We start from the raw sequence: 27,600 nt of genomic DNA, 5'->3' as shown, positions 1-27,600 counted from the left end.
TGTGGCTGTGGCCATGTTGGACTTGAGCTACGTTGTCTTTTTTTTTTTTTTCTTGATTTCCACTATTAAATGGGGTCTCAGCAAAGAACTCCCTACCTCTTTATATATGCCCTGTTTGTTATATCTACAATGGTTATTTGTGAAACCAGTTATGGATCTAAATAACTAAAGGTTGTTTCTGGGACCTTCATGTGAATAGTTCTTTTGGGTGTTTCTTTGAAAAACCACTTTGGCATCTTTATTTTTAAGAGTCTATGTGGCATTTTGAGAAGTTCATTAATGGGAAAGATGGTGAGGTCACTCCAACCAAACTGTCATGGAATAAACTCCGGAGGGCTTTGTATTTTCTAGTTTGTTTTCATTCTCTTCTCTTGTCTTCGATTTGAAATCTAAACCTATAAATATATATTGCTGTAACAAACATTTTCTGGGATATTTCAGACAAGGATGATAGAACTTTAGATGTAATTAAGTGGTGCCGTGTTGCTCTTGATTAGCACATACAAGTAAGAATATTACTGTAAATGTACATATGACCCTGTATAAACCTATAATCACGCATACTGGTGTGTTATTTAGTATTCCATTTATCATTTTAATATCTTAGTACTTATCCACCTTTCCTTGCTTTTCAGACTGTTCTTGATATCATCATCCTACCTTAGTCAGAATTTCTCTTAGGTTTATTTCTTTAAAAAGCCTGAATGTTCCTTGTACCCTTACATTCTACGTTCGTTTGACTGGTGACACTAAATGTTCTGGATATAACTGACTGTGGTTATACATGAGTGGGCTCCACCTTTTAATGGAGTGTGTTGCAATCTGTGAGGGATGACCCAGTGCCCAGCAGATTTGGACCCCACTCCCTTACCTGGTCAGGAGGTCTTGATAACGGAAGGTCAATAACAGTATCTCAGCACCCGGGTGTAGCAGGATGGTACAGCGGCTATGGCATGACTGGCATTCTAACAACCACTGAGCAACACATAGGATGGACTTGGGAACGAGGAAGGACAGCACAGTGGGCTACTGCCTGCTAACGGCAGAGGGTCCCCCCTTAACCTGGGTGGCAGCATCCCATCTGGGATTATGGACACCTGCAAGGAAGCATTAGAGATATGGCCCCATGGGCCTACCCTGTCAGGTTTTGTGGGGGCCGCCAGGGGGAGCTGTCAGATAGTAATGTTACAAGGACCACTGTAGCCCTGCCACACCTGGAAGAGCTTCCTGGAGGCTATTGATTGATATTGATGTATCTGGAAATAAAAGAGAGTCCTCTACTCGGCTTGGGGAGTCAGAGTCGGGAGCGGAGCTAAACAACACTCCCCTGAGAGAACTGGAGGAAAACAGAAGGAGCAAAGAGAGGGACTGTTGGTATTGTCAGTCTGTTCTGTATTGTGTGAGAGCTGCAATGACATTGAAGGAAGGAAGCCTGTAAAAGGTATACATTACTGTTAATAAAAGTACTGGATTAGAATCGAGGACTCTGTGTATGTAGTTGTGTCTGGTTGTTGGGATGCTGGAATAATCCCTAGTGGTCACAAGATAAGAATAATAATAAGAAAAAAAGAAACTTACATGTCCTGTAAATGGCCTGAAACAGAAGATAAAGCATCAGCAATGAAAAGACACCTGGAAGTATCCATGGAACTCAATCAACACTCTTGGTCTCATCTGTTGAACGAATGAAAATCACAATGTGAATCTCTTCCATCCAAGTCTCTTTTGCTAATTGTACTTTCTTTGAGCAATTGTGTAGTCTGGCCATTAATCCTTACCACTGCAAAACCCAGAGGAGGAAGATAAGAAATTCACTTTGAACAGTAAACAGTCAGTGGTCTGTCATGACCTTCAATTTTAACTCCACAAGAGAACTTTTCCTTCTCCCCCACTGCACTTCACTGGCACACACTTTTGCATGGTCACACTCTGCTTTTCTAAGAACTATATTGTTTTGTTTCCAGCTCAGAGCAGCTTGGCTGAAGAGACAGCCATCCAAGGTGCAAGTGACGTTTACCTTCTCGTTTCTGAGCAAAGTTCTTGTAGACACTCTGAGAGTTGGTTCTGTGTGAAGAAAAAGAGAACAAGTGTTTGGAGGTTAAGCCGGTGGCACAAACTCTAGTCAAAGGGGACTTCAGACTTGATAACTGTGGCTGCTGAGGATGTCAGGTCATGCAACTAGAAATGCTGTAGGAGGGCATGACAAATTATACATAACTCTGTGACGACTTTCCAGCACAGTTTCACCTTTCTAAAATATTGTAAGCTTGCCCCTTTTTCTGACAACCAATAATGTGCTGCCTGGCAGAGCTGGTGCTGTATGAATTCTTTATAGGCATGCCAAGTTTAGCTGTAAGTTTAGCTCGGCGCTAATTTTGCTTTTTGTTTTTTTTCATTTTTTGATTCTGTTGTGGTTCGTAAAACACGGGACAACAGGACAACAGAAAGACAAGTCACTCTTCTTTTTGTCATGTCCAAAACACCCATGATTCCTACTCTTTGCAGCAGCATTGTACTTCCAGATGAGCATTCAGTGTTTGTCAGCTCTCGTGCACACAGAGCCCACCACTACAAATTAAGACAAAGTCAAAACCTATTTGATGTTGTTGGGGTGAATGGCAGACGGGTTGAAATAAGTCACTGGGTATGTCAAGCTACATGAATGGTGGTCACCATGACCGCCCTGACTTGCAAAGATTATGTAAAGAAAGTCTGCTGCTGAAAATCAATGGTAATGCAACATGGCCTTTAATTGTCAAAGTTTTGGGTGTAAAACTCTTTAAAAATAACAAAAAATGTAGCAAGGCCTTTACTGATGTTCTGCTCTTGTTTTTGAATCTTTGGTTCTTACCTTTGTTTTATACTTTTGGATTTTGAAAATGGATTTTGGACTGGTTTAACTTGGGCCTACTGTTAAGGCTTATATTTATTTAAATTGTTTTTTTTTTCTTGATTATCTTTTTTAATATTCTTCTAAATACAATCTTAATATACACAATTTAAATAAATAAAATGTATAACATATATAAAACATATAGTTTGATTTATTATCCTCTTTTCTGTTTGTTGTTTTTTAAATCTGGTCCTTTTTGGCACATGCCACCCATGAAGCCTGATCTTATGGTATGGCCATGGTTACTGCACTAGCTCAAACTTAGCTTTTTGTTTATTTATTATTTTTGATATCATTTCAGTATTTTTCATATGCCACCTTAATAAAAGGATAAGTGCCTGTGTGTCTGTCTGTGTGTTCATCTAGTTGGTATGTCTCTGTCATTTCAAAAGAGGGCGCATCACAAACATTTGTAGTAGTAAAATGTATTGCATTTTTTATTTCAACAGAGGGCGCATCACAAACATTGGCACTGCTTTTACAAATGCCGTACTAAATGGCACATAACAGAGACAAATGCATTACATGGTGCACTGAAAACATTAATGCTTACATCTACATTGATTACTTAGGTTTCAACCTGCATTAAATGTTTATAACAATTAGTACGTTATAAATGCAGTTTTTAGTTTCTTGTATGTATTAATTGTTGTTAGTTTTACTGTGAAGTCTAGTATTGCTTTTTGTTGTCTGTCCAGACTCCTAAATGTGGAGCTAATGAGCTCAGGCCATTTGTGTAATGACTTCAGTGAGAGGTCAGAAAAAAATGGGAGAAAAGACAAGGTCAGAAAACAAAGCAAATGATTGAAATGAGAGAGAAACTACAAAATTAGAAACGCTAACCAAAAAAATCAAAGTCTAAGTTCAGAGCCAAAGTCGATCCCAGATAATTCACAAAATAGAGCATGTAGTTTGCAAACAATGAATCTAATCTCAAATAAATGTGAGGCTGCATGAAATGATGTTAAAGTGATTGTGCCAATTATGTCAACGTTGTGCAAACCAGTGAACTGTGGGAAGGATCGCCATGACAACAGTCAATGTGATAACCTCAACATAGCAATGCGCGGAAGAAAAACAAAATGGTGTCAAAAACCACAGGGAAAATGTCTTTTAAAATTCAAAATAAAGACTGCATAAAAAACTTACACCAGAAAATGAATCTCTGCGTCACAAAATCCCAGAACACACACATGCATTATTTTCATCACTTCAGGTAGACAAGCATGAGAAGAATTTAATGCAAACAACAATTATGACAATCTGATTAGATAACTGGTGTGCTGGTCCCAGCTAGGCTTGTATTTTGAATTGGATTCCTGATTTTTGGGATTTCCTTGTTTTCATTCGATTTACTGTCTTTTCACCAGTGCATCACTTTAAAGATTCTAGTTTCTGTGTTGTGCTCACTGGATTTCTTTGTTTAAGGCTTTGTTCTTTCATGTAAAATCTATTTTATGCCGGTCTTTCTATTCTTATTTAATCTTTTCATTGTTTCTGAATAAATATTTAGATCCATCCATCCATCCATTTTCCAACCCGCTGAATCCGAACACAGGGTCACGGGGGTCCGCTGGAGCCAATCCCAGCCAACACAGGGCACAAGGCAGGGAACCAATCCAGGGCAGGGTGCCAACCCACCGCAGATATTTAGATCTAAAGGATCATTGCTTGGTCTTATGCATTTGGGGTCAGACTGCCAGGGGTGAGACCTGATTCTGGAGCCTAGACCTATTAGAGCATCAGTCTAACTTTTCTTAATTTTGTAAACTGTAATATCCAGCAGACCCCCGTGACCCTGTAGTTAGGATATAGCAGGTTGGATAATGGATGGATGGATGGATCTTTTTGACTTGCTAAATCATAATACCTGCTTCTTGAGTTTGGGCCTGGCTGATTGTATGCTGTTGGAATCTAGGTCTAGGTGTGGGAGTACAGCTCTAAATGTCTGTTTGAGGCCGACCTCTTTTAAAGTTTCTGTGAGTCAACAAATCCTAACATGGTGATCTTATTTGAAAATCACTTACTGCAGATTTGTAAGGGAATCTTGATGCAACCTCCTATCATAGACACATGCTTCAGCTGGCAGGAGAGGTTTTTACCAATATCCTCAATAGATGGTGTGAAGTTGTAGAGGCTCATTGCACTGAGAGTGCCATGGGAGGTGATGTGCCAGTACAGAGGCTCCTTGACATTAAGAGTTTCTTAACCATGCAATGGAGATGTTTCTAGGGTAGAATCCCTCAGCATGGCACTCAAGTAAGTTGGTCTGACCCATCAACACCAAACGGGGCTTCACAAAGACTTTAGGAACAGCTTAAAAAAAAACAAACAAACAAACATGAGGTTACCTTTAGTCGATACTTACCATATTAAATGCCCAAACATCCTGATAGTCAGCATTTTCACAGTTAGATGTTGTGATTCAAATCCGCCATACTTACCACCACACCATTGTGTCAGCTCTTGAAAACATTTGTGCATAGACATCAACACATATAGACAGCTGATATTACCTGTCACTTGAAGCCACAGCGTGCATTTTTGTCATGTTTAGGGCATCATGCACTTCATACTCTTAGCCTCCTTCATCTCCAATGGCAAAATCTCTGACTAACACTGAGGAGCTTCCTTTCTGAAGCTCATTTTTCAACAACTCCACATTGCTGGTGCTTTTCGTTTTCCCATTCTTGTAGGGTGCCAGCTCCTCACCGTTGTGTTTCCAGGTTATGCTGACACATTTCAGGTCATTTTTATTGTCATTGATAGTGAAGTTGGAAAGCAGCAGTACATCTGAGTAGATGGGAGCAGTCAGCTCAGGGTGCGGGACAGAAAACGGAAATGCAACTAAAATAGAGGAATAGTGTGAATGTAATAAAAGCATCAGCACTGCCATTTAATTGATGTTTATTTTACAAAGCATCTCCTGTAGGATTTACAATTACAATGTGCAGTTAACTTTGTAAACTAAGGCACATGAAACATCATATTCAGTGTTCAGAGCACTTGGCAGATGGAGAAATGGGGCCAAACGACAAGAAGACATCAACAGATTGAGCTTAAATGACACCACCTTTTACTTCCATAGAGATGAATGCGCGGTCATGAAGAGTCAGTGAGGCTTTGGGGATCACAAAAGGCCTGTATCTGCGGATCTCAAGAGGCCGATTCTTGAAAAATTACATATTTAAATAAGTGTGACAGACAAGATGCTTATTTGTAGCGTCTCAGTTGTGGACTACAGGGTGAGCTTATGCTTCATCCAAGAACCCAAATAATGACCAAAAGGGACCAGGAGTGACAAAACAAAATGGTTTATTACCTAAAGCAGGTGAACATTCAAAAAGGTGCCCTATTAACACATAGGGACTTAAGGATAAAAAACATTTAAGTCTTCTGGCTGTTCTGTTGATCTTTCAGCCTCCTTTCCTTACTTAGCCACTCAGCATCGGCTTCCTCCCAACTTCAAGGCCCCCTGTATACTTATGCCCAGGTCTGGAAACCCATCCGAGTAAGGCCTCAACCTGTTTCTGGGTTACGCAGCCAGTGCTCAAAGGTCTGCAGGTACCCTTAAGAATCTCCCCCTAGTGGCAGTAGGTTTCCCTGCAAACTTCTCCCACCACAGAGTGTAATTGGAGAGAATCAGTCTGTCTGTCCTCCATAGTACTTCTGTGATTTTTAACCCTCAGTGTGCTCCAGTGGCCTGAAGGATATTAACAAGCGTAACAATTTGATTGTTCCCTGTCCCACTTTGACAATACATATCAAGAATTATGCCAAGGAAGCTACATTGTACAATAAAACTCATAAGGATGTAATTGAAGGAGGAAGATACAAATAAATAGAGGCAAACCAAATTCCCTTCCATACCACTGGGCCTGTAAATACAAAGTGTTGGACCTTTGTCTACCCAGTGAGGTGCCTGAACTCTTAAATTTAATAAAACACTCATCTTCTCACCACCTCTCTCTCTTTTTCACAATACTGACATTTTCCTCTCACCCATCAGCCTTAGCCCTAACGCTTGCAAATTTCTTATTCCACTACTTAATGGTGTAGAAATTGATAATTCTTTAACTTCAGTTCATTTCAATTCCATTCCTCTGTATTCCTCCTGGGCGGAATGGTGGCGCAGTGGTAACGCTGCTACCTCGCATTTAGGAGACCTGGGTCCTCCCTGTGTGGATTGGCGATTCTAAATTGTCCCGTGTGTGTGCGCCCTGCGGTGGGCTGGTTCCCTGCCAAGGGTTTGTTTCCTGCCTTGCACCCTGTGTTGGCTGGGATTGGCTCCAGCAGAAACCCCGTGACCCTGTAGTTAGGATATAGTGGGTTGGACAATGGATGGATGTATTCTTCCTCCTTTCTTTTCTTTTATTATTTCCATCTGGAGTCACACTGTGCAGAGACTGACAAGAATTAATTGCCCCCACACTCCTACTTTCTCTCTCTTTGCTTTTGCAAAACATTTGAAAAATAGCTGTCATCAGGAAATACAAATGGACATGACTGTAAATAAACTGTCTGTATATAAATCTGTAACCTAACACTGTCTGCCCAGCTCCTGACTGAAGGAAGGAAGGAAGCCTTTATTGTCATTGAGGTTATTCACGGTCATGTCCATTAGTAATTTCCGGATGACAATTATTTTTCAAATGTTTTGGAATGCTAAGAAAGAGAGAGTAGGAGTGTGGCGGCAAAGTGTTAGTGATCTTCAAGCAGGTTGTAAACTTGGCCTGTGGTTACTTCCAGCAAGGAGGTAATCAATTACAATGTGATGAATGACCCAATTTTGTTACAGGAAGATCCACTGAAAATTCTCTTTAGTGAGTTCCTGTGTGCCCCTCACTCTCCCATAGACCTTTAAAGGACCAGATCCAAAGGCAGCTTCCAAGGTGCTTATTCCATAAAATGAGCAACACAATCCCTCCCTTCTAAGTCAGGGTTTCCCCTGATGACCTCTCAAGGTTAGAGTTTAATCCGTAGTTCTTAGGAAAGAAAAAAGCAAATCTATTCAGGCCTGGAAATGGAAGAATAAGCAGAAATCTTAAAGCAGAATTTACTGGTTAGCAGTACCGTCAGTGTCCTCCATTTCTTCATTCTGAACACTGCATTCTGTTTCAACAGACGAGAAAAAAAAACATGCAAAGCACTGGGATTCCCAATGCTGAAGGTGCAAGAAAAATATAAAAACAGAACATCTGATGAAAAAGAAGGATATAAAATAAGCATTGCAGACAAAATAAAGGAATCTGTGCCTCTCCAGGGAGCTTGTGGAAACTTCTTGCCCTGACAACACGCCCAGCGCTTATCACTTTCTCGTGTAAAAGTGTTTAAAGTTCATTGGCCATTAACTCCAACTCCTCTTGAAGTTTACAGTTGTTTATATGGCATTTGAATCACAAACTTAAACTTAAATCAGTTTAATGGTAATTAATAAACTAATTACCGGTACATTCATTTTCTGACTTTCTTTTTACTTTGAGTAGTTGAACAATTATTACAAAAATCAAAATTGAATAAGCAAAAATGCCCTGCCCGCGGTTTGTTTCCTGCCTTGTGCCCTGTGTTGGCTGTGATTGGCTCCAGCAGACCCCAGTGACCCTGTAGTTAAGATATAGCGGGTTGGATTATGGCTGGATGGATGGTTGGATGGATAATGACTAACTGACCATTGTGAATGCCATTGTGTTTGGGGCTTGGGGGCTTGGTAGCTCCCCCTTAGGCCACAGAGCTCTGGTTGTATTTTGTAACCCCAACACTGAAAAAAATCCAATCTTCAAGATGAAAATTTGAATAACTTTTGTACAGTCATTCATTTTTTCTTTTTATTGAAGGTTTTTGAGCATGTTGTGCTTCCCAAATACACTACAAGTCCAAAGTCTGGACACACCCAGTCATTTGAAACAACTTTCACGAGGAAACATGTCAGTCTATTGTTTCTAGAAGTTTTCTCCAATTGACCGGCTCCATAAGAAGCTGAAGATTTCATATAAAGATGTCTATTACTTTGATACTACAATAGTTTTGCTCCATTTTGAGATGGAAAATGTAAAACTAAAGCTAAAGAATTATACATGTCATGTGACTAAAGGTGTACAACTGTCCTCAGAGTTCGGACAGGTAGGTGGATGTTCCTTGGTCTGATCCATTTTGGTAATGATTGGTGGTCTTTGCTTTGCAGATTTCTTTAATAAAATCTTTGAGTTGGTTTCACATTTTTTTTTTGGACAAATGTGTTGCTTCATTGGCTTCTTTGTAGTTTTGATGTACAGTATTCTTTTTGCTATTTTTTCTCTTTGGTTAACAACTACCTGTACTGGTCTACAACGATTCAGCCTGTCCCTGTTAATGTAATCCTTTCCCGCTGTAACAAAAAGAGATGGAGATAGCTGGGGTCTTGAATTTTTAATGGCACAGTTCTGAAAATGAGGTCTTGACTGAATGTAAAGGTGAAGGAGCACTGCATCAAAATATCCACTGAATGTCCTCCATGAGGTGATTTCTACATAAAATTATATTTTAAAAATGAAACATAAAACATTCATAGTTGAGCAGTGGGACAATACAGATGGACCTGCTCTGTTGTTCAGTCCTCTTTGACACAGCAGGAACACGTATTATGTCACCTCGCTAGTGTCTCTCGCCACCACCTTGATCTGAGCCTCTTTTTTCTTGGTCAATGTTCTCCCTGTGATAGTTGAGACCACTGTAACTTGACACTGGAAAGTCAGACATTCATTAGCCTCACTGGGCTTAAAGGTGATAGAGCTTGTCTCCTGATCGCTCAGCAGGGTGCCTGTCTGCTCTTCTTCAGAGTTCCTTCTTCCTTGGATGGACTCTATGCTCCGTGCAGAGCGCATACTGTCATCATACTGGATTTGTTGCCACTGCTTTCCTTCTGCTTTACACCTCCAAACTGCCTTTTCAAACTTCCAACGTTTACCAGAGAAGTTGCATGTCATAGTCACTTCCTTGTTCACTACGATTACTTGGGGGACATCAATATCTGACATGATGAAGCTCTTGTTGTGATAATGGAAGCCTGGGAAAGAGAAAAGAAACATGTCTACTGTCTGCAGGTATTAACTCTAAGATATCAGAAGATATAGCACCTAAAGTAGGTGCAAAGGAGGTGCATGGGGCAATCATAATGAATATGGTAAATAGCATTTTTTTGCAATGTTAACTACATGCAGTTTTATTTTTGGTTAGAACTATCGGGCTGTACAAATGCAGGCAACAACTCCAGACTATGTGTGGAGTGTTTATGTTCTTGTTGTATCTGTGTGTTTTTTCTTGAGATATTCTGCTGTTTTTCCTACATCCCAAACAAGGAATTTGTCAATTCTAAATTGGCTCCGTTTGTGTGTGTGTTTGTATGAATGTGTCATACTGGATGGTCCTGGATAATGCCTGGCGCTGTACGGATAGACTCCAACAAAATTAAAATAGACTTGGTGGGGTTTGGAGTCAGAAAATGAATGAATGCATTAACAATTTGCTTTAATTTAAGTATGTATTGCTTGGAGTCCAGCTCTGCAACTGGTTAGGGTGAGCCAATAGGAAAAGTTATGGAGTGATGGAATATGTACAGAAGAAATGACCAAAAAGAGCATGGTAGAATGAAAACGTGAAGATTATTGTTAATGGCAGTGCTGCAAAAATATTTTGAAATAAAATAATGTTGGAGAGGTAAAATGTTTTACATTTTTTTAGTCACCAATGCTTCAGGCTTTTGTGCATACTGTAAGCCCATCTTTTAAATAAAATCAGCATATGTCTTGAGAAACTGACCCTCTGTCATTAGGTACTCTGTACTACCTGTTATCCAAGGTGCCACCCTTTTAATAATATCATTATAGTTCTTATCTAAACTTAAAATTGACTTCACAATGTTTTTTTCAGGGTGGCGCAGTGGGTAGTGCTGCTGCCTCGCAGTTGGGACACCTGGGGACCTGGGTTCGCTTCCCGGCTCCTCCCTGCGTGGAGTTTGCATGTTCTCCCCGTGTCTGCGTGGGTTTCCTCCGGGCACTCCGGTTTCCTCCCAGAGTCCAAAGACATGCATGTTAGGTGGATTGGCGATTCTTATTGTCCCTAGTGTGTGCTTGGTGTTTGTGTGTGTCCTGCAGTGGGTTGGCATCCTGCCCGGGATTGGTTCCTGCCTTGTGCCCTGTGTTGGCTGGGATTGGCTCCAGCAGACCCCCGTGACCCTGTGTTCGGATTCAGTGGGTTGGAAAATGAATGGATGGATGTTTTTTTCAGATTGCTGTGAGGTGCAATTGTAAGGGTGGTACCAACCATAGATAGGATACCAGCTGAACGAAAACCACACTTATCTACAGTCCTTGAGTATGTCCACATTAGAGACCCATTTAGAACAGATCTGCCTTTAGATGTCACTTTTTCATAAATATTTGTGGTGGTTTGTGAAGCAGTGATGAAGTAAAAGTAACCAATGCACTACTTTATTCTATCTATCCTATATAATGCCTTTCTTGTTAATTTATCTTAATTTTTAATCTTGCCTACTACACTATCTATCTATCTATCTATCTATCTATCTATCTATCTATCTATCTATCTATCTATCTATCTATCTATCTATCTATCTATCTATCTATCTATCTATCTATCTATCTATCTATCTTATATAATGCCTTTCTTGTTAATTTATCTTAATTTTTAATCTTGCCTACTACACTATCTATCTATCTATCTATCTATCTATCTATCTATCTATCTATCTATCTATCTATCTATCTATCTATCTATCTATCTATCTATCTATCTATCTATCTTATATAATGCCTTTCTTGTTAATTTATCTTAATTTTTAATCTTGCCTACTACACTATCTATCTATCTATCTATCTATCTATCTATCTATCTATCTATCTATCTATCTATCTATCTATCTATCTATCTATCTATCTATCTATCTATCTATCTATCTATCTATCTAACCAAATTCAAGGTGAAGTGAATTGAACAGGGTTTGCTCATCACTAGTTGACAGTTTATTATGTTCAGGTCCAGCGGAAGAGAGGTGAAAAAGAGAGTGCAGGCAGGGTGGAATGGGTGGTGAAGAGTGAAGAGTGTCAGGAGTAGTTTGTGACAGACAGGTATCAGCAAGAGTGAAAGGGAAGGTCTACAGGATGGTAATGAGACCAGCTATGTTATATGGGTTGGAGACGGTGGCACTGACCAGAAAGCAGGAGACAGAGCTGGAGGTGGCAGAGTTAAAGATGTTAAGATTTGCATTGGATGTGACGAGGATGGATAGGATTAGAAATGAGGACATTAGAGAGTCAGATCAAGTTGGACGGTTTGGAGACAAAGTCAGAGAGGCGAGATTGTGTTGGGTTTGGAGAGATGCAGGGTATATTGGGAGAAAGATGCTAAGGATAGAGCTGCCAGGGAAGAGATAAAGAGGAAGGCCTAAGAGAAGGTTTATGGATGTGGTGAGAGAGGTCATTCAGGTGATGGGTGTGACAGAGCAAAATGCAGAGGACAGAAAGATATCGAAGAAGATGATCCGTTGTGGCAACCCCTAACGGGAGCAACTGAAAGAAGAAGAAGAAGTCCAGAGCCACAGACGAGCAAAAGCAGGCACCACTCCTTCCATATCTCATATGCCTTTCCAGAAATTTTTAAAACAGCTTCTTGTCTATTTTCAGGTATCTTTAATTCCTTTCAAGATACCTCAAAATAACTTGCCTTGCTTTTCAAGAAACCTGAAATTCATTTTGAGATATCTTTTTATAGGTTGGAAGTTTCATTGAAAGAATAGGACATTTTACAGGAAGTGACTCTGAACAACCTTAAAAAGCATGCAAGGTCCATTTGATATTTCAAAATCTATTGGAGATGTCTTGAAATGCACACACAATTATTTTGAGATATTTCTAAATATATTGTAGATATTTTAAAATCCAAAGGAACAAATTTTCAGGTATCTTGAAATGAGTTTCAGATATCTCAAATGGCAAACTGCATTTTAGGATTTCCAAAATTCATTTTGAGATAGCTGTGTATGTTAATTTGTCTTGCCATATATACAGTAGCTATTATGTGACGTGTGACGTGTTGCAATGTAGAAATTCTGTAAAGGTAGGCAGTGAACAGAAAAAACTGGCAACTCATTGTACAGTATTAACATTCATAACTAGCTTATAGTACTTTTCATATCTATTTATCGATCTTTCTCTATGTAACATATAATGCCTTCCACAACTATCAATCTGTTCTCTACCTATAATTAACGGTGCCATTTGTGATTTGAACAGAGGAAGTTTCCTTATTTTAATGCTAAGCTTTCTTGTTCAGCTGCCAGAATTGTTGGCCATCTTTTTAAAGCAGTGGCTCTGCAGTATGATGCCCGCTTTCATTATTCAAATCTTGAACCACCACTATTCAAACAGATTGATTTTTCCTTAAACTCTTCCTTTTTATCACATCATCCTAGACATCACTATACCATTTTTGAGTCTTCATTTTAGCATCTTTCCTTTAAATGCACGGAATGATCAGTGATTCCTATACACTGGAGTTTGTCGAGTTCAAGTTTATTTTCATGCAGTAAAGGCAACAGATGCTGAAATGGTGCACAGGCAAAGACCAATGGGAGTTCATGTAGAGTAACCAGTATGTACAGTAGAGTACTAAATATTTATGATGGCAACATGAATTTTTTCAGCAAAATCATTTTGTGTTTAAAATTTTTCTTCTGTGTTTGCAAGAAAATTATATAAAGTATTGGAAGAAATTCAACAGGAAACATTTGCACAGTGGCGTAATGGTAGCACTGCTACCTCACAGTTAGGAGACCTGGGTTTGCTTCCCAGTTATCCCTGTGTCTGCGTGGGTTTCCTCCCACAGTCCAAAGACATGCATGTTAGGTGCATTGGCGATCCTAAATTGTCCCTAGTGTGTGATTGGTGTGTGTGTGTGTGTGTGAACCCCTGCCCGGGGTTTGTTGTTGCCTTGCACCCTGTGCTGGCTGGAATTGGCTCCCATGACCCTGTGTTAGGATATAGCAGGTTGGAAGATGACTGACTGACTGATATTTGTTATGTAGCAACTTTTGAAAACTTGGGAGGGATCTGAATATTTTTTTTTCAGAGGAAGGTAGAGTAAATCCCCGCTCTCTACTGATTCTGTTTCTATGCTTATTCGCTGTTATAAAAATGTAATTTATTTCTTGGTCTAATCACGCCTATTCGTGGCCATACACAGTAGAAAAAAAAGTTATGATAGGCCCATCACACAGCAGTGACATGTAATATTGAGCAATAACAGGTCTGTGATCCCTTAAATGTCTGGGGCTACATAGGCACTGCTCTGAATGGATCAAAGGTGTGGGAAAGCCATTGAACCCTATGTGTGATGGGGACTCGGACTTACAATTGTTCCCCATGAACAAGGAATTCCCAGTTACTGCAGGTTATAAGCTTACACCCCTGCCCTTTCTACATAACACCTGTTGCTGTTACCGATTGGATGGTTTGCTGAGGTCCATGGATCAACTCTGCTGCAGTCACTCATGGTCTGTGGTGGAGCATCAAGAAAACGTTTAAACTTGACTACAAAAAAGTATCATAACTGAGCCTCAAGGGGAAGTTTTCCCCCCACCAGTCCTCCCTCAAAGCCAAAGTCCCAACAAAACCGAACCCTATTTTTTCCATAGGATCAATGCTTCAGTATCTGCGGTTTCTGAGAAATGTAACCCCAAGGGATAACGAGAATTAACTGTAAATGGACTTTTATGCACCTTTCTGTTTAAATTCTGCTACAATACCGTACTAATTGGTTCCTAAAAAGCGCAATGCATGGGGAGTGGATGTTGTTAGTATTCAAATCTACATCATCATTTTTCAATAGCAGAATTTTCTTCCTTAAAAAGCAGAAAAATTACAGAAGGCATTAAATGATTTACTTACCTGCCATTAAAACTGCCAGACCCAGAAAGAGTATCAGTGTGATGGCTGAAAGTATCCATGTTATTATAATGAGTGGCTTATTTTCACCTGACAGAAAGATAAGAATTATAAAGTGAGATATTTCAGCACAAGACTAGCACCGGTGTTTTGTGGCATGAGATGAGTATTCAGAGAAGCACTTTCTCCAAGTGTCTCTGCTGTCCACCGGTTACTGTATATAATCTGGTCAAGGACCTCTAACCCTTGATCCTAAGTCTACTCAAACTCTCCCTCCTAAAATTCTAAATCTCCAGTACTGAATTTTTCCATCACTATTATCAGTCTTTTCATAATATGTTATCTAGCAAGAAGACTGATCCATATTTATAATATTAAAGCCAAAAAATAGGCAGAGTTTTAAGCATCTGGATAATTAATTTAATGCACTAAACTTTTCACTTTAGGTCTCGAATGCCGTGAGCAAAGCTGTCCTGCCAGACTTTAATTGTCAAATGTGATAGGTGGGACAGATCACAAGTCAATGGGCCTCTGGACCTAACAAGACATTGGGGGCTTCGTTCTTCCAGCTCCTGCAGCTAGCCAAAGGCAAACTGAAGATATGTTGAATAAAAATGTGGTTTATATCAAAATGCCAATACTTATTTGTTTGACTAAGACAGGGGTCCTCAATCACAGTCCTGGAGGGCCGCAGTGGCTGCAGGTTTTTGTTTTAACTCAGTTGTTTAATTAGAAAGCAATTCTTGCCAATAATTTAATTTCATGGCTTGTTGGTGCTTTAACTCTGCCGTGTCAGGCCATTCTCATTTCCTTGATTTTCTTCCCCTTTTTAAGGATATCATCCAAATGATTTGAAGGCTAAAATGGAGGAGTAATTCTCAGTCCTTCACTTTTTTCTCTTCATTTTCCATCCAAGTATTTAATTAAAGCCAATAGTGCATGATAAATACACACAGGTGTAAATGGTGAAATGCTGGTTTCTTGTCTTTTGCATGTTATTGCTAATTAGGAGCAATTAAAAACCAAGACTACAGCTGTTTAAGACTAAAATAAGCAATAAGGGTTCAAAATCTTAACACAGCGAGACAACTAAAGTGAAGCTGAAGTGTTACTTGAGCAATAAGCGCTGCTTATTAAGAAATTGGGTTGGAACAAAAACCTGCAGCCACTGCGGCCCTCCTGGACCGTTATTGAGGACCCCTGGACTAAGACATCAGACATCAGTACTGGCTGAGCAGACACGAAATAATTTAACAATAGGTGGGCACTCAGGGTTGCAAAAATATTTGCATCCACTAGAGGGGGCTGTATGTTGGTATACAAGTAATCCATCCTCCATCGCGGGGGTTGCGTTCCAGAGCCACCCGCGAAATAAGAAAATCCGCGAAGTAGAAACCATATGTTTATATGGTTATTTTTATATTGTCATGCTTGGGTCACAGATTTGCGCAGAAACACAGGAGGTTGTAGAGAGACAGGAACGTTATTCAAACACTGCAAACAAACATTTGTCTCTTTTTCAAAAGTTTAAACTGTGCTCCATGACAAGACAGAGATGACAGTTCTGTCTCACAATTAAAAGAATGCAAACATATCTTCCTCTTCAAAGGAGTGCGCGTCAGGAGCAGTGACTGTCACAGAGATAGAGAGAAAAGCAAACAGATCAATAGGTCTGTTTTTCTTTTAAGTATGTGAAGCACCGCGGCACAAGGCTGTTGAAGGCGGCAGCTCACACCCCCTCCGTCAGGAGCAGACAAAGTGAGACAGAGTTTGTTTTTCAATCAAAAATCAATACGTGCCAATCAAAAATCAATACGTGCCCTTCGAGCTTTTAAGTATGCAAAGCTCCGTGCAGCATGTCGTTTCAGGAAGCAGCTGCACACAAGATCACAACGTGAAGATAATCTTTCAGCATTTTTAGACGAGCGTCCCTATCGTCTAGGTGTACGAACAGCCCCCCTGCTCAATCCCCCTACGTCAGGATCAGAGAAAGTCAGCGCAAAAGAAAGAGAAAAGTAAGCTGGGTAGCTTTTCAGCCATCTGCCAATAGCGTCCTTGTATGAAATCAACTGGGCAAACCAACTGAGGAAGCATGTACCAGAAATTAAAAGACCCATTGTCCACAGAAACCCGCGAAGCAGCAAAAAATCCGCGATATATATTTAAATATGCTTACATATAAAATCCGCGATGGAGTGAAGCCGCAAAAGGCGACGCGCGATATAGCGAGGGATTACTGTATTTTATTTGTTATTGAATACTAGCTGAAATACCCATCGTTGCCCGGGAGGAAATAAAGTGCTTTTTTTTTACTTGTTTGAGAAAAATATAATTAAAAAAAAAACACATCTTTAAAAATAAAAATAAATTAACAAACAATAAAGACTCACTAATGTGCTTGTTTTGCGGTCTTGTATGTATGTTATCATCCAGTTGATGCTCAGAACCGGCCAACTCTATTTAATTTGAAAAGCAATAGAGGCGCGGTGGTGCTCAGATATAAAGAATGCTGGCAGTCGCCTGCTATATACTAACTGTGTAAGCCCGTGGCACGGAATCCCAGAAAGTATTCAAATCGTCAGAACTACTCTGGGCATCTCTCTGCTATGAGGATTCCTGTTGCTGACACACTCGCATCATTTTTGCATTAGCAGCTAAGTGACTATCTTTCTTAGGAGGTTTCCTTTTGCCAGTGTGCTGGCCTCGCCTTACGTATTTTCGGAGCTGAAGCCCTCACCCTGATCGTACCTCTCACTTGCGGGCCAGACAGACACACACACTTGCACGTGTAGAACTCTATTTAATTTCAAAAGCAACGGGGGCGCGGTGGTGCTCAATCATAAAGAATGCTGGCAGTCACCTTCAGTTCGCCCTCTGGTAGTCATTCCGAGTGTCAACTGGATGATAACATGCATACAAGACCATAAGATCACACCCCACCCTACACAGAAGGGGGTGGGTTAGGGCTGATTTCACCCTTAAGTACTTTTAGTCGACCATTGAGAAACATGTGTACCAAGTTTTATGAAAATCGCTCCAGCTGTTCGGAAGTGATGCTGGAAGATACATACACAAATTGACTTTTATATATAGAGATTGTTTTGTCATTCCATGTAGTCTCATGTGTGGATGAGGTATTAACCTCAATGTTTCATTACTATTACACACTGAAAAGAAAAAGGAAAAATCTACTTGTGTACCTTGTACATTTAACATGACACGTTCAATCAGTGGCTTGCCAAGCCCTTCTATTTCAGCCTCACAGGAGTAGTTCACCTCCTTCTTCTCTGCAGTAGACATCATGAAGGTTGCTTCACTCTCACACTCCTTCGTTCCCTGACAGTGCACCACAGTAAAAGTTCTCTCATTTCTTTTCCAGCTCACAGTGACTTTACTGAAGTGACAACCATCCACCCTGCAAGTGACCTTCTCTTCCTCACCGTGCATCAGGGTTTTGGGTGATACATTGATAGTCAGCTCTATGAGAACGAAAAGCAGACAGGCTTAGAAGGAGAAATGTAGCAGTTAACCATAAACTGACTTGCAATATTATAGCTAACTTCCATAAAGTCTTGAAGTGGAAAGCTTGATTTTTTCTGAATTGCCACCTGAATATTTTTGCAGTGTATCAGAACATTCAGAACAGCACGGATACAAGCAGGAGAAATGAGAAAGAGGGTGAGGAGGTCAGACATTCAGAACAAGCTGCTCCTGCACATCAAAAGAAGCCAGTTGAGCTGGTTCAGGCTTCTGATCAGGAGGCCTTCTGGATGCCTTTCTGGCAAAGTGTTTCAGGCATTTTCAAGCAGGAGGAGACCTCGGGTCAGACCTAGGACATGCCGGAGAGATTATATCTCTTGGCTGGCCTGGGCATGCCTCGGTATCCCAGCTGGAAAAGTTAGAGGATGTGCTGGGGAATAGAGATGTCTGGGCATCTTTATTCAGACTACCAAAACTACTGTGTCTCTATGTGGAGTACTGAGGAGCAATAGGTGGCTGTGCAAGCATCATTCATAATTTGGGCTTGTGTGAGTAGAATCTGTGCATGTGACTCTTTCAGTGCATGAGAGTAGATCAGAGGGTTGCCTCTGACCCCTGGGTAAGTGGAGTGAGGCAGAGCTGGGGGACATAAGTATCCAGGTCAAGGGAACAAAGCAGCCATTGTCATCTCTTTTACTCCACTTTTTTAAAAATTCTGATTTGATGACAGGGTATTATTTGTTTCTTCAGAGTATCTCTACCCTCCTCAGTTATTTACCTCTAAATTACTCAGTAAATAACTACATTATGCAGTGTTGTTTTGCATTGTTTTCTTAACTGCTTGGTGAAGCATCTTTATTTGGCACACATTGTGAAAGATGTCATAAAATTTAAAGCAATATAAATTTCAGTTCTCTTTTATACTGCAGCCCAATTCAAAGGAGCAGATAACCTGTGTATTCATATAAAATATACAATTCCAACTTACTGCAGATCTTAAGAGGAATCTCCACCACATGTCTGAGATGTGACCCAGATGTCACTCGGCATGTCAGGTTTCCACCAAGTTCTGAGCTGGTGGGAGTGTAGTTGTAGTAACTCATTGCACTGAAAGTGCCATCTGAATTGTCTTTGAAATAAAGAGGCTCCTGCTTTGGAAGTGAACTGGAGTCTTTGAGCCACTCAATAGAAATATTCCTTGGGTAAAAACCTTCTGCCTGACACGCCAGGATATTTTCCTTATCCACCAGCAACAGAGTTGGCTTCACTAAGACTTTAGGAGAAGCTGGAAAATAAAAATAAAAATTGAACAATTCTGCAAACAACTTGGAACAAATTATTCTTCTATCTATCTATCTATCTATCTATCTATCTATCTATCTATCTATCTATCTATCTATCTATCTATCTATCTATCTATCTATCCTGCCTACTATACTAAAATATCTATCTATCTATCTATCTATCTATCTATCTATCTATCTATCTATCTATCTATCTATCTATCTATCTATCTATCTATCTATCTATCTATCTATCTATCTATCTATCTATCTATGGGTGTATTCAATAAGTGTGCGCACAAAAAGGCGAGCTTCAAAAGGGCGACCTGAATTGGGCACAGCGAATAAAGGCAAACGCAACAAAATTATTACAGAAAATTTATTAGATAAAGGCAATGATTGAACGTATAAAAAGGTGAAAGCAAGAATATTAAAACATCCAATTAATTAATGCATGAACTTATTACGAATGCCTTTATTCACCGTGCTCAATTGAGGTCACCCTTTTGAAGCTCGCCTTTTTGTGCGCGCTTTTATTGAAGGATACCGGAAAAAAGTAAGTGAACCCTAAGCTAATGACTTTTTAAAAAGCTCCTTGCAGTCAGAATTTAGCACACCTGGAATCCATTTAATGAAATGAGTTCAGAGGTGTGGCCTCAAATGGCTTTGATTGAAAACACTATAAAGCTGGAAGCTAGAAAAGAAAAAGAAAAATTGAAAAATTCTGCAAACAACTTGGAACAATTTATTCTTCTATCTATCTATCTATCTATCTATCTATCTATCTATCTATCTATCTATCTATCTATCTATCTATCTATCTATCTATCTATCCTGCCTACTATACTAAAATATCTATCTATCTATCTATCTATCTATCTATCTATCTATCTATCTATCTATCTATCTATCTATCTATCTATCTATCTATCTATGAGCAAATGTACAGGCATTCCTAATAATTTTCTCAATAAGTGTATAAAACACCTAACCGAAATAACTGACATATTTAGTGCAAACAAATAAGGTGCTTATTAGATCATCTAGATCAGTGGTTCCCACTGGGGGCTGCAGATTTTTGTTTCAACCAATTTCTGTTTTTAAGTTGACTTGACTTGCTGTTATTTTCTAGTTTCTGGGTTTTTGCGTCAATGAAGAAATTACAAAAGTAAGTGTGTTAATACATCTTAATAAAAATTACGCTGGTATATATGGATTTTTATTTTTACTTTTTATATACATTCATGTTCATTTCCATTCTACCTTTTTCATTATTGACTAATTTGAGGGTCTGACGCTGAAGCAGTTGTAGCCTTTCATCCTTTAGTGTTGTTCACCTGGGTGTCTGCTTTGCTTGTTGTTAATTGTCATTATTAGGATACTATGAAGGGACTGGAGCACATAGAATAAGGGAAAAATAATAGAACAATGACAAAAAAAGAGTTAAGCATTTAAAGCTATAGCAAAAAAAAAATAGATAAATGTCTTATAATGTAAAAATCATACTGCTAAGCCTAACCCTAACACCTAACCCTAATTTCTGCTGTGCTTTTCTGAATGCTGAATAAGAGAACTAAATGACATTAATTATTATCACCGATTGTGAATCTGGTTGGAACAGAAACTTGCAGCCACAGGGGATCCCCAGGACCAAATTTGGGAATCGCTGGTCTAGATGGCCATGAGATCCAACAACTATGCAGATGTTTTACTGTTACTTTTTGAACAGGTGTAGCCTTAGGCATGTCATAACTTACTTTTCCTCTCAATTTAATTTAACATTTTAAATTAACATTTAATCATTCTGTTAAACTGGAGTGTTTTAAGATACGAGCAGTAATGATTGGGGGTCCTTACCTGTTACTTTAAGTGACACATTGCCACTTCTCGTGTTTGGAGCCTCGTGCACTTCACATTTGTAGTCTCCTTCATCTGAAACAGTGACATTCCTAAGAAGCAGTGAAGCGTCACCTTTTGAGAGCTCAGTAATCAAAAGCTCTGTCCTGCTCGTGTTTTGTATTGCATCATCCTTATACTGAGCCAGTTGAACGCCATTTCTTTTCCAGGTTATGATTACAAACTTCAGTCCATTTTTAGTGTTTCTCACAGAAAACGTGCAGGGCAGAAGCACATCAGCGTGGAGGGAGGCGCTGACCTCAGGGTGTGGAATGGAAAACTGGAATTTTGCAAATACCACTAAAAAGAGAAAACAAATAGTAAAACATTGTAACAGCCAAGATGTTCAGTTTTAATTTATATAGTGCCTTTCATAACAAACTGTTTAAAAAGCAATTCATTTCACCAAGGTGAAATTCTGCTTTCTGTCATTTGCAGGTGCAGAGTAGAGTCCATTCTCACTGGCTTCATCCTATCCTGGCATGGCACCTGTTCGGCTCAAGAGAGGGTGGTGAAGGCAGCACAGAACATTACCAGCACACAGGTGCCTCCTGTTCAGGGAGTATTTAACAGTCGCTGTGTTATAAAGGTAAACAGGATTATAAAAGATGTCAACCATCCTGCTTTAATCACTCCTTTCATCTGGCAAACCAAACCATTCACACTTAACCTTAGTAGAATCAGTTTCTTTACACAAGGGTTACTGAACAGCCAGTCACAATAATAACAAATGCCTTTTGTGCTCATGCTATAATAACTAATGCAATGACATAAAAATAAAAATAGTATGTGCATACTTGCATATCTTTATATATAATATACTACTGTGTCTGTCTGTTTGTCTGTCCAGAACTTTAAATCACCAGTAGCTCGCAAACCATTTGACCTTTTGACCTGAAATTTTGTACACATATACTACATTATGTCTACTATCCGCTTTTGGGTTGATGATTGACCTCCAAGGTTATTCCTCTTTTTATTTTTATTTTATTGTAGAATCAACTCTCGGCAGCGGCCAGTAGGGCAGCCGTGTGGCGCATGCGTATGGGCGTCGTTCTCAACCTTACCACCTTAGCCGTCACTTCCCCTACCACTTCATATCTTAAATCATTCCTGAGGCAGATTCAGAATCAGAATCAGAATCAGCTTTATTGGCCAAGTATATGTACACATACAAGGAATTGGACTCCGGTTTTACCTAGTATTGTCCCTGATGCTGTGAGATTGACTTGAGTGTTCATGAGAGTGATGGCCTGAGGGAAGAAACTGTTCATATGTCTGGTAGTTTTGGCATACAGTGCTCTGTAGCGCCTACCAGAGGGAAGTAGTTGAAAAAGGTTGTGACCAGGGTGTGATGAATCTGCAGTGATGTTTTCTGCCTGTTTCCTGACTCAAGATCTGCATAAGTCCTGAATGGAGGGCAGATCAGCACCAATGATTTTTTCTGCAGTCCTGACTGTCCATTGTAGTCTGTTCCTGTTCTGTTTTGTGGCTGAACCAAACCAGACTATGGTAGATGAACAGAGAACAGACTGAATTACTGCAGAGTAAAACTGAATGAGCATCTCCTGAGGCAGGTTGAACTTCCTGAGCTGACGCAGGAAGTACAACCTCTGCTGGGCCTTTTTGACAATTGTGTCTATGTTTGGTGCCCATTTCAGGTCCTGGGAAATTGTGGATTTCAGAAACCTAAAGTTTTCCACAGCAGACACAATGCTGTTGAGTAGTGTGAGAAGGGGACAACACTGGGGGGCTCCTCCTGAAGTCCACTGTCATCCCCACAGTTTTAAGCTTGTTCAGCTCCAGGTTGTTTTGACCGCACCAGGGCACCAGCTGTTCGACCTTTCGTCTGTACACAGACTCGTCACTGTCCTTGATGAGGCCAATGACTGTCATATCATCTGCAAACTTCAGGAGTTTAACAGACGGGTCTTGAAGACTTAAGTACCAGCTCAAGTGAAAAATTAAAGAAAACGTACTAAGTAATTACAACACAAACACTGACTTAATCAGTTTTAACGCAAAAAGATGCCAACGAAAGAAGAGAAGCAGCAGGCCGCTAATGTGGTGAAAACAAGAGCTGCTCAGGAAACAGCAAGCGCATAAGCCTCTGAGCAAACGAATAGTAAACGTACAGACAAAGAGGAGGAAAACTAGGAATACTCAAGTCAAATGGATTCACTGTACATTATTGTGAAGTGCACCGTTACTGGTCTTTATATAAAATACGCTACCGTGGCTGTTCGTTTGTCTTTCCAGGATTATAAATCACCTGTAGCTAGCAAACCGTTTATTTGGTACACATACACTACGTGATGTCTACTATCCACTTTCAGGGTGATGATTGGCCTGCAAGGTTATTTCTCTTTTCATTTTTATTTTATTTTACTGTAGAATCAACTCTCGGCAGCAGCCAGCAGGGCAGCCGTGTGGCGCATGCGTACGGGTGCCAGTTTTCATCCTTACCACCTTCGCCGTCACTTCCCCTACCTCTTCATATCTTAAATCATTCTTGAGGCAGATTGAAGACTTAAGTGCCAGCTTAAGTGAAAAATTAAGAAAAACGTACTAAGTAATTGCAACACAAACACTGACTTAATCAGTTTTAACGTGAAAAGATGCCGACGAAAGAAAAGAAGAAGCAGGCCGCTAGGGTGGAGAAAACAGGAGCTGCTCAGGAAACAGCAAGCGCATCAACCTCTGAGCAAATGAATGCTAAACATACAGAGAAAGAGGAGGAAAACTACAAGTCAAGTGGATTCACTACACGTTATCGTGCAGTGACCCATTACTGGTGTATGTATATTTTATATACACAATGCATTCTTTATACGCTTTTTGATGTCTTCTGTGGTATTGTATTGATGTTACTGTTCTGATGAGATGTGCAAGTAAGAATTTCATTGCACTACGTATACTTGACAAGAAACTTGAACTTGAACATCCTTTAACTAAGACTTAAAAGGACACAGAAAAGAACATTAAGGAGGCTACAAGGGAAGGCATGGGGTTCTTTCATCTACAGGTGGTAATGATGTTACACCTTAGAGAGACAAGGCAGAGGTTTGAGAATAAGAACATAATATGTTCATCAGAATCCAAGTGAAATTCATAATCAGAGGTCCTAAGCTAATGCCAAAATCAGAAATCACAAAACACAGTGTAGAAACACAAGTGAGAAATCTGTAACCAGGTGAAAAATAACAAAGAGCAAAACACACACACATTAAATAGTCAGTGAGTCATTATCCAACCTGCTATATCCTAACACAGGGTCACGGTGGTCTGCTGGAGCCAATCCCAGCCAACACAGGGTGCAAGGCAGGAACAAACCCTGGGCAGGGCACCAGGCCACCGCAGGGCACATACACCAAGCACACACTAGGGCCAATTTAGAATCGCTAATCCACCTAACTTGCATGTCTTTGGACTGTGAGAGGAAACCCACACAGACACGGGGAGAACATGCAAACTCCACGCAGGGAGGACGCGGGAAGCGAACCAGGGTCTCCTTATTGCATGGATGGATGGAATTTGTTGGATTTACTCTAGGAACTCTCATTTTTCTCCCATATCCCCAAAGTTAGGCAGTTGGCGTGGGTTATTTGCCAACTCCAGATTTTCCCCAGTACTGGAATGGTGCCCTGGCATGATGCTGCCAAGGTAGGCTCTGCCCCACCCCCCATATCATTTCTTCAAGACATTAAACAGGATAAACTAGTTTGGGTGTGGTTAGTTATGTGTACATACTTCATTTTAAGAAAGAAATTGTGAGTGAGAGTGTGAATCGGTCAGACTTTTACAAAGCAGAAATAGCTGGCAGTTTATCAAGTTGATTTGTAAATGACGTCACTTTAAATACCAGCGTGGCTTCTTTTCAGTACAGTTTATGCTCTCGTGCACTTTTAGCTCCTCCTCTGGGCAGGAATCACAGTGAGAAACTCAAACACAAAGTTTGACCCTGTAAGTGCTTTTCAGAAAAGAAAGTTTTCTTCACAAGAAGGGCATATCAAAGTATATTCTTAAATACTTTAAAAGAGATTGTGTTTTTAACTTTAAGCTAGACATGTTCGAAAATAAAAGCAAGTAGGAATTTTGATAAGATCTAAAAGCACATAAGAAGCCATCAGCAAGCTGGAAAATATGATACACTTCTATATCTTCAAGAAATTTAAAAGAGTTCACCTGGTAGTAGTGGGATAAACAGCAGTCTCCATGTTCCCATCCTGGAACAAAAGCCATGTAGGAGGACTGGAACTGAAAGGTCTGAGAACGATGGCAGCCTCTGAAACTTCAAGGAACAGCAATTATTTGTAGTAACTGCAGCTTGCAGGAGAGGAGTGGTTAGATCAGGAAGAGGAAATAGCATTAGGTGATAAGAGGTGGGTGGGCTGGCTGAAGGTTAAATCTTCTTTCATTATTATTTTTTTTCTCTCTTTATATTGTCTTCCTGAACACTTTGAAATCCATCCATCCATCCATCCATCCATCCATCCATCCATCCATCCATCCATCCATTATCCAACCCGCTATATCCAAATCACTTCAGTTTATTTATTTATTCATTCTGCACCTCCTGGTGCACGAAAACTCCAATATATGATCTACAGTTCGACTCACCTTAATGTCTGCAAACTTTTTATTTCTTTTCTTAGCCCTCTAGCCCTGAAAAACCATCATTTTAGGCTATTATGGACCACATTTTGTGAAGGAATTTAAGCCCTTAGAATAAAGAGTAAACCAATAGGTTTCTTCAGCAAAAATGATCAGGCAGACTTGAAGTTGTGCAGGCCACACCAACCACCATCCAAGGGGTTCGCACTCTAATGGGATTCACACCTTTTCCACAAAAGTTTGAAAAGTCTGGGATCAGTAATATAGGCATGCGGATTGTCATTTTATGCTATTTCATGGTTGGTCATCATGAATATGATCATATTCTTGCCATTTGATTCTTTACCGGTGTTCCTAGCCTTCCCAGTGTGTTGACAATGACACATTTCAAGCATAAGAATCTGTGTTAGACCATTTCAAGATCAGTCATTATGAACATGATGTTATTTTTCATTTTTGTCAGATTGGCCAATTGTAGTCACTGATGTCGTCCCTGCACCATGTCAAACTAAAAGTCACAGTCCATGTCACATTCATCAACTGAGTGCTCATCTTCCAGCGCAGTCGTGCTCACCCATTTTACTGAAAACCAATAGCGTATTTGTTGCCTGACAGAGCTGGTGCTGTGCAAAGGATTAACAGCTACAGCAGGTTTAGCAGCAATCTCTGTACTTTATTACTTTTTTGAATTTCATTATGGTATATAAAATGCAAGACATCAGACAGATACAACAACAACAACATTTATTTCTAGAGCACATTTTCATACAAACAATGTAGCTCAAAGTGCTTTACATGATGAAGAAAGAGAAAAAAGACAAAATAAATAAGAATTAAAATTAGGGAACACTAATTAACATAGAAAAAAAGTAAGGTCCGATGTCCAGGGAGGACAGAAAAAACAAAAAAAAAATTCCAGATGGCTGGAGAAAAACATAAAATCTGCAGGGGTTCCAGGCCACGAGACCACCCAGCCAGCCCCCTCTTGGCATTCTACCTAACATTAATGACCTCAATCAGTCCTCATTGTATTCAGGGTTCTCATGGAAGAACTTGATGATGACTGTCTTGTGGACTTCTGGCCTTTAATCCATCAATGCAGGGACATCACGGTGCTTTGAGCAGGTGGTGGTGACGCAGGTCGCCTCCACAGAAAACCGGAAAAAGAACAGAAGAGAAAGTATGGATTAGTACGGATTTTGGAGCCACCATGAATGATAATGATAATTAACTGAATATACAGAGCATCAGGATTAAACTAAGGTGAAGCTGTGAGAAAGCCATGTTAAAGTAATGTGTTTTTACTAGTTTATTAAAGTGCTTCACCGTATTTTCCTGGTGAATTTTTAACGGTAAACTATTCCAGATTTTAGGTGCAAAACAGCAGAAGGCCGCCCGCCTCACCACTCCTTTTAAGTTTAGCTCTTGGAATTCTAAGTAGACACTCATTTGAAGATCTGAGGTTACGATTTGGAATATAAGATGTCAGACATTCCGA

General features: G+C 39.9%; 1 protein-coding gene across 2 annotated transcripts; it reads right to left on the bottom strand.

The window, feature by feature from the left end:
- Positions 1–9,164: 9,164 nt before the first annotated feature.
- On the bottom strand, positions 9,165–25,809 carry LOC114661806 (uncharacterized). 2 transcript variants are annotated; one of them, XM_028815005.2, is made up of 6 exons: positions 25,674–25,809; positions 21,450–21,788; positions 19,298–19,594; positions 18,030–18,308; positions 14,833–14,919; positions 9,165–9,935 (listed from the first exon to the last, which is right to left on the bottom strand). In XM_028815005.2, the coding sequence occupies exons 1-6, from the start codon at positions 25,711–25,713 to the stop codon at positions 9,511–9,513; spliced, it is 1,467 nt and encodes a 488-aa protein (XP_028670838.1). In that variant the 5' UTR covers positions 25,714–25,809; the 3' UTR covers positions 9,165–9,510. The 2 variants fall into 2 exon arrangements, with proteins under 2 accessions (XP_028670838.1, XP_028670840.1); XM_028815007.2 differs by lacking the exon at positions 14,833–14,919.
- Between the last annotated feature and the right edge of the window lie 1,791 nt (positions 25,810–27,600).

The sequence above is a fragment of the Erpetoichthys calabaricus genome, chromosome 12 (assembly GCF_900747795.2).
Source record: "Erpetoichthys calabaricus chromosome 12, fErpCal1.3, whole genome shotgun sequence".
NCBI lineage: Eukaryota > Metazoa > Chordata > Cladistia > Polypteriformes > Polypteridae > Erpetoichthys > Erpetoichthys calabaricus.
Note: the sequence above shows the minus strand (reverse complement) of the source record. Positions and strands in the feature narration are given on the sequence as shown.

Bases quoted from the DNA above. Each gene is read 5' to 3' on its own strand.
- LOC114661806 (XM_028815005.2), bottom strand. From the start codon at position 25,713: ATGGGAACATGGAGACTGCTGTTTATCCCACTACTACCAG. The intron at 21,789-25,673 runs GTGAACTCTTTT...TTCTCTTTTTAG, and splicing joins GTTTATCCCACTACTACCAG to TGGTATTTGCAAAATTCCAG. The intron at 18,309-19,297 runs GTAAGTTGGAAT...TCGTTCTCATAG, and splicing joins GATTCCTCTTAAGATCTGCA to AGCTGACTATCAATGTATCA.